General features: G+C 26.4%; 1 protein-coding gene across 1 annotated transcript; it reads right to left on the bottom strand.

Moving 5' to 3' along the window:
* Positions 1 to 775: 775 nt before the first annotated feature.
* On the bottom strand, positions 776 to 14,548 carry LOC145840415 (uncharacterized). The gene is made up of 18 exons (XM_082947670.1): positions 14,387 to 14,548; positions 12,638 to 12,839; positions 12,207 to 12,376; positions 11,403 to 11,578; positions 11,143 to 11,258; positions 10,755 to 10,930; positions 10,129 to 10,422; positions 9,446 to 9,658; positions 9,150 to 9,361; positions 8,641 to 8,765; positions 8,044 to 8,194; positions 7,496 to 7,562; positions 6,335 to 6,487; positions 4,642 to 4,834; positions 3,284 to 3,747; positions 2,833 to 2,912; positions 1,562 to 1,710; positions 776 to 1,100 (listed from the first exon to the last, which is right to left on the bottom strand). The coding sequence occupies exons 1-18, from the start codon at positions 14,546 to 14,548 to the stop codon at positions 961 to 963; spliced, it is 3,243 nt and encodes a 1,080-aa protein (XP_082803796.1). The 3' UTR covers positions 776 to 960.
* Between the last annotated feature and the right edge of the window lie 510 nt (positions 14,549 to 15,058).

The following is a 15,058-nucleotide window of genomic DNA, read 5'->3' as shown; positions in this document are numbered from 1 at the left end:
ATATTTTGTACTGTTTCTATGCATTTGAGTTACTTACCTATCCAAGTTTGACAACAAAAATTTTACAACTTAAAACAGCTGCATAAGTACTACATAGTTTTCATTCTTTAGTAATAAACTTTATTTCAATTATAAATTAAAACTGGCTGCCACAGAAGCTTTATTTGTAAAGAGTAATAAAACTGTACGCTTTTTTCAATACATACTCATACTAGGAGGTAAATTTTTAAAATATAAAAAGATTAAAGACATTTTAAAGCATACTATTCAAACTTAAAAAAGCCTATAAAATCATAATATATTACCATGCTTAATCTATTATAAAGTTAATATTTTGAGTAATAAAATATTAAGATACTAGTTTGTTTAACATCTCATCAGGCTACAGATGTTATGTAAGGAAAAAAAAAACAGTTTTAAACAAAATGACCAAAATTAAAAAAAACTATATTCGTGAATAATCAAATGAGTGTTATTTATTTTTCGTTACTAAAGTTTTATTCGTATACAGTAAACATCACTTATTAAAAAGTATGATATTTTGATTTTTTATTAAACACTAAAACTAATATTCATGAAACTTTTGAAAATTTTTTGATTTAAAAAGAATAGGACATTTTTTATTAAGAATTAGCAAGTACTAAAAGAAATCAAAACTAATTAAAAAAAAAATACGTAAGAAAAAATAAAATAAACTAAAAACAAAAATATATTAAAAAATATTTCTTTACCATTTAAATAAGCTTTCATTATATATCATCTTATCTTAGCTGTTACTTTTACAAACAGCTTGTAAAAAATAATCAGATTAAAACAAATTTGCAGTTTTTCTAAATAGTTTTCACACAGTGCTTAAAATACAGTGCTTGTAAAAAAAAGATTGATTTGAGATAGAAAAATAATACTAAGTAGGTAAAAAGATGTGTAAATAAAATGAATAACTACAATACAATAAAGGAATTAAATCCAAAATTTGAATTTAAAGAACTGTTGAACATCTTTATCATTTTCATCTTTGTGATTCACTCCACAGTATATTTTTCTCAATAATTCATTTTTGTTTTTGCTTTCTAATATGGTAACATGCTTTTCTAAAATACCTGAAAATAAATAGTTAATACACTTTTTTTTTAACTATCTGAAACTAATAAAAATAAAAAAGTTATTAGAAATGTGACATACAGATAGTAAAGTCAACTTATTATTGTAAAAAAAATTCTGATAAAATACATATAAAATATGTGTTTCATAAAGGAACAAACAATCTAAAAGTTTGTAAATAATTAAAAAAAAGCCTTTTCAGAAGAATATTTTAAAGTAAAAACCATTATTAAATGTAATTGAAAAAATCAAAAATAACTAGTAACAGAATCTATGTTCAAAATTTATATAACAGAGCCTATGTTTAAACTTAAAACATTTTCAATAACTTTTTATTATGTGTTTTATCTATAGTTTGTCGTTTTACTTTTTTTGTATATATAATTTGAAATTGTAAAACAAATCTTATACTCACTCCAAAACTCAATTTACTTTTCAAAATATAATTTTTAAAACTAACTGAATCCAAGTACCCTTCCCCATCTGATCATGTGATCTTCCAACCTGGGGTCATCGAATGACTCGATCTTCATCAGCAGATGAACTATCTCTCCGCTTATATAAGCGTCATCGTAACCAGCATCATCGTTCGATGCCCACGACGGGAATCTGATAACATTTATTTAGTTTAATGAGAAGTTTTACGTTGATTGTTTGCTTTGAGGGGATTTTTTGTAAGAATTTCAGTGTAAGTTAAAGTCTTCTGCTGTAACAAAATGTATATTTTGTTGTTTTTCAAATGACAGCCAGGGGGCGTTAGACGATTGAATATCAAACCACATAATAATACTTTAGCAGTTTTTGTTTTTACGCTCAGTTAGCTGTAAGACCGTGCGGAAGGCACACAAAATTTAAGACCTTAAGATACTAATTGATTTAGAACTTTTTAATGATTTTCATTTTATAAGATCTTTATTTTTATTTGTATTGTTTTGGGCTCAGTTTAGCCATCGTTGTGCATGAGGCACGACATATATTAAGACTCTGTATTATTAGTAGTATTATTAGTAAAACCTATTTTTGTATTTAAGATTGTGACATTCAGAAATTTAAAGAACATCATTGAGAACATTTTAATTTGTAGAATTTGGTGTTTACTTGTTGTGTTTGTATTCGCAGTTTTATTCTACTAATATATTAGCTGCTTTATCACTTCTACTTTGATTACACTACACTTTTCAGATTAAAATCACTTTTTCAATAAATTCACTTCATTAAAGAAACTATTTATATTAAGTTTATTACATACTTGTTAATTACTAAGTTAAACCTAATAAGTAAGTTAAACTCAGTAAAAGCCTTAAAAGCTAAACGCTCAAAGCGATTGTGGAAAATAACTCGGAGATTTTTTTGTAGAAAAAGTTGTAAAGCTTTCTGTCAATAAAGGCACTTGTTTTTCCGGGTTTTACTGTTTAATTAGACCTAGGGCTTTTGATTAAGATAAAAAAAATAAAAGAAATACAGTTTTCAATTTGTGTTTAACACGGTTGGCACAATTTAAAGAAAAGAAAAGGTTAAAGTAGCTAAGCTGATGGATTAAATCTTTAATGTTTGTTCAAATAAAACAAACAAACGAATGATGTTATTTAAAAGTTAAAATTAGTTATAGTACTAATTTTTGTTGAAAACACAAACCTAATTCAAAATATTAAACAATAAATGATAGAACTATAACTTTTAATATTTTATAACTTAACTAAAGTGTTGTCTACATATAAATAAGAAACAGACTTGCAGTAAACTTCAACAGCTTCTAACAAATTTCCTTTTGATTTGTACAAATCTGCTAGTTCTATATAGGCATCGTGCTCCTATAAAACAAATATATTATTTAATCTAATTTTTTTTCTACAAATTTCATACTTTATTTATCAAAAATAAAATAAATTTTAAAAAACCTATAAAAATCAAGTAAGGTGTTTAAAGTTTAGAACTAAAACAATTATAAATAAATAGTATTTTACAATAAAAACTTATCTATTATAAAATATAAACACTAAGATCAAATAGGAAAAAATACTGTAGTAGTTTTATTATTAAAAATGTAATATTTACCTTACTAAAAACTTAAAAACAGAGTTTAAGATTGTTTTAAAAATTTTGTAATTTTTTTCTTGAAAATGACATAAAAACAGTCAGAAAAAATTACAAATACAAAAAAACAGCAATACATAGCAGATACCTCTGGATTCATTTTAATAACTTCATTGTAAATCTCCACTGCTTTTTCCTGGTCTTTCTTACTGATCGCCCTTGCCAGACCTAATCTCGGCAGATATGATTTGGCATTAAGTTCACCGGAAGACAAAATCTCACTAGAAGTTTCATTTTTCGCAAAAGCATCTTTGGTAACTTCATTTTTCTCTGTGTTTTTAACTTCATCAACCTTAGGTTCGCTTTTCACTGTTGCTTTCTGCGCAGAAGTTTTGTTCAAAGCGGACTTGTTCTTGATGTTCCTCACAGTGGGTGTTTTCGTGTTAGGGGCTTTTTTGGGCGTCAGCTTGTTCCTGTTGGCCGCTGTGAACTTGGATGCGGGCTTGTTCTTAACGGAGTCTTTGGAGGGTTGCTTTTTGGTCGGGGGATTTTTGCCAGTTTGGTTTTGTTTTGGTTGTTTTGATTTTTGGAGCTCTTTCCACCACGACTGGTCTGGAATAGGAAAATTGTATTTTAAGCTAGTATATAACATTTGTAAACACTTATCAAAATGAGATTGTACTGGAAATCGCGACATAAACTTCTTCAACGTTTGACTTATTAAAATTTCTCTTCAAAATTTTACATTAAGTCAAGACATTAATATAATTTATCTAAGTATGAATAAAGTACAGATTTAATTTAATTTATACCGAAGTATTTTCCTTACAAAATGTAGAGACTGAGAAAGATTTTATTTTTACCTAGTTTTTAAATATGTTAGAAACATTATACAGTATGTTTTAAAGCATGTTTGATCTGGGAAAAAAAAACTTGATGTAAAACACTTGGTTTTAAATAGAATATATATAAAAAAGATTAATTATATAAGCACATTACAGTAACTCTTTAAACTGATTTAAAAATTTGATTTTAGATCAGTGAATTCAAAACAGTCATCAAACTAAGTTAGTAGAATTAAGTAGTGACAAACACTAGTAATATAATACATTTTTATAACGTTTAACCTATATAATTGCCTTAAATATGTGCAGTACAATAATTAAGATATTTGAAAAAAAAACTAGATACAAAGGTGTGGCCTTCGTTAAATTTTGAAAGAACTATTTTTAACTTTTTAAACAGGTTTTACATGTAGTTCTATTATATTTAAGAAATATTACACAATATAAGAACTTATATAACTTAATGTCATCTTAAATATAAATATCAAAAAGCAAAAAAAAATTTTGTATTCTACTCTTTTTAATTAAAGAAAAAAAGCAAAATTGGAACAAACAAAATAATTCAAAAACTTTAATCTATATATACACAAAACAAGTTATTGTAAAAGTTGTAAAGTGTTTTAAAACTACATTGCAATCTCAAATATAATAATAAACAAACCTTGTAAAAGCTGTGGAACGTTTTTGTCATGCTTCGGTTTGCCTTCCAAATCAATGCAGAGTTGGAAGCAGTTTGTGGCGTCTTGCAGCAAGTCTACGTCATCGTTCAACTCGTACAAATCGTACAGTGCGCCACCTAGTTTGTACAACGCCGTGTTGTTGCAAGGTTGCGTCCGAACTGCTATCTGGTTCACCTTTTGTATATTATTTGATATTAAATTCATAATGTTTGTTTCGTATAAAGTTTTTAAACAAGAATTTAAAGACTAAACTATTATTGGGGTTAAAAGTGGCATTAAAAGAACACTTTTAATAAAATATTTAAAATAAAATAAAACTTTTGTATTCAAACTTCCACTTAAAAAATTTAAAACTAGAAATTAAGGTTTAGAATTCAGAATGCTTAATTATTTAAGTTTCTAGATATTTGTTATAAAAGTTTTCTGTTAGTACCGTTTAATAAGGACGAATAATTTCACCACATGCTTAGTTTATAAACAGTGGTAAGATGACGATAAAAACAAATACAACATTGGCTAAACTTTCAAGTGACTCTTGAAACATCTTCAAAACCACTTAAACTGCTGACAATAGCAAATAAAATCTGCTAAACTAGAAAGTAAAAAGTTACGAATAGCAATTGAACTGTATAAAAATATCAACAAGCACAGATTTAAAACTTTTGATTGTATCGTTTGAAACAAAGTGAGTTTCATCAAAAAAATTACCTTAAAATAATTTTAGACTAAAACAAAATGAATAAAGGTGATATTTTTGTGCTATCTTAGCATTTTTAAAACTTATCATATGGTTTACAAAAACACTAAATATTTACTTACATAAAAGTTTGCTTACACAGTTTGCTTAATAAGAATTTAACGTATATCTAACTACATGAAGTTAAAGTTTTCAAAAGTTAAAAGTTAAAGCTTAAAAGTATTCTGATTTTAAAAACAGTCTAAAAGATACTAAAATGATAATGTAAACTATCCTTAAAACTAAAAAAAAATATTCTAATTTAAAAACTTTGTAAAACCAAAACTTTTTTAGTTTACAAAATATAAGTTAAGGAGTTAAGTCGACATTAAAATTTTTTTTTCCAGTTTATCAAAAAGTCAACTGTCTATTAAACAGTTTATGCGGTAAAACTATAAATAAAACATTGTCTTTTTAACAATTTTTAAGTAGGACAAAACATTGCAATTTAGTAGAAAATAATTTGATAACTAAGAAAATTAAAAACCATAAGTAATTAAAATAAATGATTGTTTAAATGATGAACACTTTAAAGAATTGGAGAAATAATTAGATAAAAAATTCAATTTGTAGTAGTTAAACTCTTACATATTTTTAAGCTTTAAAAAAATGAATTTTAAAGCTATTTCAGTAAAAAATAATTATTCTTTTAAATTAAAAATTGATATTGCATTAAAAGATAATATTTTTTATTAAAATAACTCTTGTTCAAAGTTGTTTTTTAATTAAAACTGTAGTAAATCGGATGTGATAAAAAATGTTAAATTGAACATTAATGTTTGAAAAGTTTAAAACTTGAAACAAAACACTTAAAAAAATGTTTTTCTTTATTTTTTTTATGAAATATCAAGTAGACATTTATTTTCGGCTATAGTTATAAGACAAAAAGGGGAATACTAAATGAACAAAACTAAGTTTACATTAACCAAACAACAAACCTTTATTTGAAAGTGAAGCAAGGTCTTGTCACGTGGCAACGTCGATGAGCCAATCATGACACCGAGATTCTCACATCTCTTCATTATCAACCAATCACAGGAGCGTATTTGCATCAGCAGTTTGTAGTGTGACGTCAGTAGTATCCATTCAAACTTAAATAAAAAAATTCAGATTTTAAACATAGCTTAATATTCTTTGACTTTTTTCTTGTTATTTTTAATATTTAAAATATGATCTATAGAATTTGTACTTTTTCTGTAAAGAAAAACAAATCAAATTTTTTTTGTGGAGTTTTACATAATATTAAACTAAATATTAACTTTTTTATCATTAGTTATCATTTAGCTAAATACAACTAAGAAACTAAAAAAAACTTTACAAACTTAAAAATGTAAAATATTTATCATACAATTTATTAGTAAAAAATTTAAGACTGCTTTATTTCATAACTTTTCTATTCTTAAAAAACGTAGTAAAATGTTTTTATAATAACTTATCTTGATTTTTGTATTTTGTTATACATAGAGATGAAAAAACATCTATATAACTAGTTTTTACTAATCAACAATTTCTTAACAGTTTAAACTATAAGATTTTTTTTTTCTTAAAATGTTCAATATAGTTATAAATTATAATAAATAGCTGAATAATTTTTTTTGAAAATTTCTATTATCATTAAGTTGAAAAATTTCATCAAAAAAAATTTTTACAAATGTATATTTGATATGTCCATTCAAAACTAAGAACTAGTTAACTAACAAATCAATAGGTATTAGTATTTAGTCCTAGTAGTTTTAAAAAGTAGGCTAAATTTTATTTTAGAAACTTTGTCTAAAAAAATCAAAACTAATAAAAAATATAAATATTCAAAAATGTTCACAGGTTACCAATTTGTAAAACTTTATTTATATGTAACAAATACACATATCAAAAATAAATTTGTTAAACTCTAGAATTTAATTTTAACAGTTTTGCCTTCTTACCATTTGAGAAAAGCTAATTGCTTGTAAGAAATAACATTGCATTCAAAATTATATACATAAATTTCTAAATGAATTCAAATCAAAACAGTTTGAGCTACTTTTACTTGCACTCGATTTTTAAGGCATGTAAACAAAAAAAAAAGGCAAAATTTAAAAATATTTACATTACCACCTAACCTGTCGATAAAGTTCGCTTTTCGAGTTCTGCAAGCAACACAGCACCATTGAAACGTTCAAGGCCACCCTGAAATAAAAAAATCAAATATTTCGTTTCAAAACGACCATTTTGTCACATACTGAGGTTATATGATAATTAAAATTGTTATAAAAAATTTTAATAAATCTCAAAAAATTATATATAAAAATAAATGTAGGTCTAACTTAAAAGACTATGGTAATATTCAAAGCAACCCTGCAAATAAAAACTCAAAATACTTTATACTAAAAACACCACTTTTTCACACACTAAGTTTATAAGATTTAACAGATTTGAAAAAAATTAATTTTTATAAATAATTTTTAAAGCCTCATCTTAAATAATCATTTAATTTTGAAACAAGTAATAAGCTCATGTAGGTCTAACAGTTTAGATTATGTTATAAAAAAACTTGGAAAAATTATTAAAATGTACAACTTAAAATAACTCAATATTACTAGAATTTAAATTGTCGTGCACCCATATAAACTCAACAAAATTTAAACACACCACTTTCTCACATACTTACACGTGCAAAACTTGTTTGGAAGTGTGGAAATTTTCAACTGGTGATTTTTCTAGTTGTTCAGCAAGTAGTATGAAACATTTGTAGAGGAAAATGTTGGTACTTCGCCAGAAATCTTGGCAGTGGAAAATTGTACTGCAAGTTTGGGTGAGTTCTGTTTGTTGATAAAAAATAATTGATATTGACTATATGAAAGTTTCTAAACACTTCAATTACAATCAAAAGTTAAAAAGGTTTATTTGCAAGTTTAAGTAATTACACTTTTAGCAATACTAAAATTTGTGTTGGTTTATGAAACAATACTAAAACTGTGGTAGCTATAATATAATTTACAAAAATTAAGTTAAAAGTAAAGTTATAAGTAACAAAATCAAATCTATATAAATGTATTAAGTAAAAAGAAACTTAATTAAGTTTTAATATTTAACAGCAAAATAAACTTTTTAATCTAAATTATGCAGCAGTAGTCAAATTATAAAAAATAAGTTAGGTTTATTTAAAAACAAGAGCTATTTAAATTTAAATCACACTCCAAAATAACTGGAAAAGTAATCTTAAAGACATTCAAGCAATTCATACTAAATACAAAAAAATAAGAACCTGGATTATCAGCAAGTAGGAACACTTGTCGTAGAAAATATTCTAATCCCTGATGCAAATACAAGACTCCCTTTTGCAACTCATTTGTATCATTAGTACTGCATACTGCGTATCCGTACAAAAACCTATTGTAAAAGTGTAATTTTCAACCGAAGAACAATGTGTGTAAGTTTATACCTAATCCTCAACTAGTTGAATAAGCCTATTAAATGTTGCTTTTTAACTGAACAAAGCTTTCAATAAAACTTAATGAAACCATGGTCTAGGTAAAATAGTTTAAAATTGATTTAAGGCTTAAAATGTTTTAAAGATTTTGAAATTAGCTTCGGGTAGTGTTGATTATCAACAACTGAGCTAACCAGCAATTACATACAGAAAAAACTGTGAACTAAGACTTAATCACAACTAAACTATTTTATCACTTAAAGATTAAAATATTTTCCTCAATTACTTTAAATTTTAACACCTGTTTCAAATCAAACTTTTACCATATATAAAAATATATCAACCTGGCTTCAATGTTATTTGGGTCAATGACAAGCGCGTTCCTGAGAACATTGATCAACAATTTATCAACAGGCTGATCGTTGAGAAGCATGATCCTGGCCAAGTGAAGATTGCATTGTATGTTTTTAACATCGGTGCAGAACGCGTCCATGCACTTCAGTTGAGCTTGCATCAACAAATTCTCATCACTCGTTTGCGCTGATGAACTTGATACCTGAGAAAATGTTTGTTTTATTACAAAACAAATATTTAACTTGGTACCTTAGTGTTGAACAGAAATACTCATATAACAACTAACAGCTGTTTTAGCTCTCCACTCGTACAGCGCCATCACGTGATCGGCTTTTACCTGATTGTGATTGGCCAACAACAACTTGTACTCCTTATCGATGGCTATCAGCTGATTGGCCAACGGTTGACCTTTGAACACGCCGTGGAGGGAGCATATCGCCCAGCACTCCTCCAACTTTGACGAAGATTTGGAAGGCTGAACGTTCGAGCTGCTACTTTCCTGTCAGTTTGTTTAGTTTTAACGAATTTTTGCAACAGTGTGAACATGAGCTATTACGTTAAAATAAAATAGGAAACTTGGGAAATAAAACTATAAGGTGTGTGCTTGTTTAAAAACCTCACTACTATAAGTTTTCAAGTCAAAACAAAACCGTCTCAAGTTTTTGTAAAATAAATCAGTTTCAGTTGAAAAATTCACCAAACCTAGACAAACTGGATTTAAAAAGTCTTCAACTTTAAAACTTAAAAAACTAGCAAACTTATACTTTGTTAGATTGACTATAGGCTTAAACAAATTATTAATGAGTAAATGTATTAACACTGTCTTGGTATTTTTTTCTGTTTAAGTTTGTTCTTAAAAGTTATAAAATAAAAAAGTATAAACTGTATCCCAGATGTTACTTAGACCATACATGAATATAAAGTTGTAAAAATGATGAACTTTTAAATCCAAAACAAACATAAACTAACAGTTTTAGTTCCGACCCCAAACATGTGGTCCAGCAAATACTTTTCTTCCAGGCAGTGAGCAAGCTTCAAGTGGAAATCAGCATTCTTCCCCATGTCAGCGATGCAAGCAGCATAGCAAGACGAAGCTTCCTGCAATAAGTCTGATATGATCTTCTGCTGGTCTTTACTGAGCTGATCTCCTTGCTGGGGCAGCTTCAACTTGTATGTGCTCATCAGGTTTTCTGCTTTCTTGTTCAGCATTGTCGAGCTTGTTTCTGTTGACATTTGCTGCAACCTCTTCTGCCAGCTTCTCACCTTGAAAATATTTGATTTGATCAATTTGTTTCAAAAAATAAAAAGAAAACTGTAAAAAAGCACATTTTGTTATGATGAACATAAGTCTCTTGTATATAAGTTTACTGTTAGTGATTAGTTGGTTATTTGACATACTAAAAAGTTTTACTGCAGTAGTTTCTGCTTTTTTGTAACCAAAGGATAAAAGACTCAATCAGTTTTAGTGACTAGTTTCACTTTAAAATTTGTTACATTTAGATCATTACAATTTTAAAAGTATATATTCTATTGTGCTTCGTTTTTTTACATTAAAAAAAGTTACAATATAATAAAAATCAAGTTAGTGCAAGTACTTCTATTTTGTGGTCCATGTACAAAGGGCTGGAAGAATTAGTGGCGAAGTTAGATTCAAGCAATGAGTCACTGTACCATGGACAGCTGGAAACTTCTTCTTTGATTAGTTCGTTTTTGTACATGTTCCTCTTCACGTGTTCACCCATCTTTCCAAGTTGCACCACTTCCTTGCACCCTATTATTTTATTTTATATTGCAATGTATTTTTTTTTGTTGTAAATATAATTTCACAAACAGGTTTATTCTATACTTTGTAATTTGTAGACTCAGTAAAGTTGTTAACATTCTATTAGCAGCATAACACCTTTAGTCTACAAAAACAGTATTTTTTTTACATTTTTAGCTAAATCTCAGCATACTTTTTTCATAAAAAATGTAACAATAAACCTTTGTAACTGTATGGAGAATCTGCATCAGCAGTGGTTAACTTCTGATCAAGATCAGAGTTCACATTTTTCCATTCAGTACTCAATGTTTTACCATCCGATGGGTTCACCTTAGACCTGAAAATTTTAAATTAAACAATAAAACAACAAACTTAAAGTTATATAAAAAAAACTATTAGAATTCGCTAGATGCATCTACTTTTAAATAGAGAACATTATCAATTTAATAACTGTTTTTTAAAGTTCGTTTTGTTAAAAAACCTTCTAGTCAACAAGTCCATGCAAGGCTGTGACAGAGTGAAAGAACTTCCATTTATGCTAATTGGGTGATAAAAGGGAGATAATGTCATTGGACATTCCATACTTGCCACGTCTTTATCAATTTTCAATGTAACAGGCCATGGAAACTGTTTTCTATTCACAGTTATCAAGTATTCCTACAAGAAATTGATTAGTGTTAAGTAAGATTTATACTATCACAAGTAGTATACTAACTTTGTCTAATTGTATAATAACAATGAATAGTGTTAACTGAAAAATTAGAAATTTAATATTGTTTTAAATGCAATAAAACATTGAATACATACTTTTTTTTTAATTTAGAAAAAAATTCAAGATGGCCATCTGTTTTTGAGAAAATTTATCCAGGTTTTTGGATCTATTTTCTAATTAAAATTAAGTTTAATGCAAAAAACTTGTTAAGTAGTATAAAAACATAAAAATAAATAAAAAAATACTCTAAAGCTACTTTAAATGTGATTAAAAAAGTTGTTGATGATGAAAATTTTTTTTATTCATATGATAGATTTTTTGTATCAAATTAATATTATACTACAGAAAACGTAGGAATTATTTAAAATTCTAGGTTTTTTGGCCACCCTGAAAGCTATAAGATGCAAAGTATAGAAATATTTCTCATTTGATTATAAATAAATACTTATATAAACATTTTTAATTATAAGATGTTACACTTCTGGCATTAATTTTTGGGTAATTAAACTTCGCCATGTTCCAAAATATTTAAATTGAAATATTGCAATCTTTTAAAATGTTTAGTAAACCCACACTAGTGTTAGTTCCATCAGGAGATGTTACTTGAACTGTTATTTTTGTTTCACTGAGAAAAAGTTCAACCCAGTTTGAGTTGCATTCATTGTCATTTATAGTAACTTTTGCAGTTTTTTCATGTGAATTTGCTTTAACTTCCAATTTTTCCACACTTGTTCCTAACCTAACTGAACATTTTTAGAGTCAAATTGAGTTGAACATATATTAGTCACTTTCAAAATAAAATTTAAAGCTTTGTTACCTACCAAGCAGGATAAAAAAAAATGTTGAAATTAAAGTTAGCTTTTCAAGCTACTTAAACCTATAAAATAAAAAACATAAAAAAATGCTTTACATCAAAATAAAATGAACAGATTTAGTTGTTTGAAAAACTTTAATTACAAAACGTCTACAAGTTTTTACTACATTACTCAATATAATCACAAAACCTGAGTACTCAAAACATTCAGCTTCAAACTGTGGCTGCAACGTTCCACCAACTTGAAGTGATTTCAACGCCGCAGTGCTTGCTGACATCCTCATGATGTTCACATGGTAGAACTTCACCGTGCCATCCTCAGCCGTCACCTCAACTTTGAACTTGTTTGTTTCACCTTCTACAAGTTGCACTGTCTTCTCGCCTTGCGCTCCCTATAAAAAGTGTTGTTCACTAGAAGTGGAAAATGGTACAAAGCGTATTTTACTAATTATATCTAATTACAGAAAAAGAGAATCAGTATTTTTTGTTTATAAATTGTTATTTAGACATACCTCTCTAAACATATAGAATTTCACATAATGACAATTTTAATGTACACTTTAAATTTTAGTTTTAAGTTTAATTCCAAAATAGCTTGTGGTAGTTTTTTGTTTAAGCATTTATAAAATAGCATAAACTGTGCATTGCAAAACTCTTCAGCAATAAAATATATATTTTCAAAAAAACATATACTTTATCTTATTTTTGCAAAAGGTTTTTCATTAGTTTCAAACAATATTTAGTACTTTTTGTATCATCTTAAAATCATAGCAATGGTAGATTAAAAAAATGCTTGATAAATAATTTTGTTTGAAATGTACAAAATTTAGTATAAAAACATTAGTATTGCTCTGTTTTAAGAATTAAAGAACCAATGATTTTTAAAGTTGTTTAAGTTTGTTTACAAACGATTGTTTATATCTTCAAAACTATTCAAGTCTCTTTTTGATAGAAAAATTTTAAATAAAAACTTACAAGGTAATTTATATTGAAGTGATGAATTATTGGTTCAATCATTAATACAAAAAAAAATTAGTTAATATGCATGTTATGAAAATAATATCAAGTCTAAAAAATTAAATAAAAAAATAATTATAGTTAATTATAAATTTACATTTAAACTAAAAAGTATAATTTCAACAGTATAGAAAAAAATCAATATTTTTTATAATTTTTGTTCCACAAAAATTTAAACTAAAACATTACTATAGCTTTATATAGTATGTACTTTTAGCTTAGGTATTATTTTTACCTACTTTATAAAGTTATATCAAAAACTTGGCAAATTTAAAACAAAAATACTTTTTGACTGCTTTGAAAATTTGTAATGTTACAAATTTAAAAATAAAAACTTCTACAACAAAAACTGGAAAATGCTATCTGATTCAAATAAACATAACCAACAATGATAAGATAAGTAACTTTATAAATTAAAAAAAAAATCATGTAATTATAACATCTTCATGCAGCTTGGTTACATTTTATTTATTCATTTATTTCTTAAGTTAAACTATCACCACTATCTGGAATATTACAAAACATCTTTATTTATCATTTATTTATATTTGATGTATTTAATTCGAGGTTTATATAAAATTTTCAACTTCATAGACTAGACTAGGGTGGGTATAACCTACATAAACCTCTAGTTGATTATTTTATTAGCTTGAAAACATTTTGTGCAAACAAAAAAAATCTAGCTTAATAATAACAACAGTTTTGAAATCTGATGTTAATTTGAACTTTATTCATTATTAGATGATAGTTTAATAGCAAATTTACATAATTTTTTTTTTTCATAGAAACAGTAAGTATTTTAAAACTACATTTCAACTTGTATATTTTAACAAGTCAAATCATAGAGATATATTTTCTAGTAAATTTTGCAGGCTTACAGACTGGTTAACTTTATTACTTCACAAAACAAACTTTAACTTACACAAATTTGGTATGATGCACAACTATCAGATGTGACACAGTTAAATTTAACTTCAGCAACACTGCTTGCCACTATGCTTTCATACTCTAAAATATCACTCTTAAACTTAGGTGTCAATTGTGCAGGTGAAACTTGAAGTTTTTTAAGGTTACAATCATCCATTGCAGCTTCATGCTAAGTGCAATACAAATATTTGAGTTTAGATTGGCTAGCAAGTGTGTAACCAAGCAATAATTTTCCCTTATATGAATTAATCAGCTTAAAAAGTACTTCAGGGCTGTTTAGTTTATTGTTTTAAAGTAAAAAATAACCGTAAAATAAAGATCATATTTTTAGGTTTATAAATCATGCACTGGAGAAAAAAAAATTAAGGACAAATTAGAAAAATTAACTTTTTAGCTACATTTTTTTCCAGTTTAATTTACTTTTTCAAACTCTGAGAGTAATATGAAAGCCAAGTAGCATCTAAAATTAAAAAAAAAAAAAACAATATTTTCTTAATTAAGTGTATAAGAATTAAGCAAAAATTAAGACTTAAAACTAAATAAAGGTTCATTTTTACGTGAAAAAAGGTAAAACAAACCTATCTTGTATAAAAAGTCAAACATTCATACGTATAAAGATAAAAAGCTATTCAACATTACACAAATTTAAAGAAAAATAACCTCATCA

The sequence above is a fragment of the Thalia democratica genome, chromosome 7 (genome assembly GCF_965202585.1).
Source record: "Thalia democratica chromosome 7, ktThaDemo2.hap1.1, whole genome shotgun sequence".
NCBI classification, from domain to species: domain Eukaryota; kingdom Metazoa; phylum Chordata; class Thaliacea; order Salpida; family Salpidae; genus Thalia; species Thalia democratica.
The sequence above is the reverse complement of the archived record's forward strand: the minus strand, read 5'-3'. Positions and strand labels throughout refer to the sequence as shown.

What these genes read in the sequence shown, in the direction of transcription:
- LOC145840415 (XM_082947670.1), bottom strand. Translation starts at nt 14,548, where the DNA reads ATGGATGATTGTAACCTTAAAAAACTTCAAGTTTCACCTGCACAATTG. An exon ending in AGTGGAGAGCTAAAACAGCT is followed by an intron (nt 9,362 to 9,445) that starts GTTAGTTGTTAT and finishes ACATTTTCTCAG; the next exon opens with GTATCAAGTTCATCAGCGCA. An exon ending in GCTGTTGAAGTTTACTGCAA is followed by an intron (nt 1,711 to 2,832) that starts GTCTGTTTCTTA and finishes AAATGTTATCAG; the next exon opens with ATTCCCGTCGTGGGCATCGA.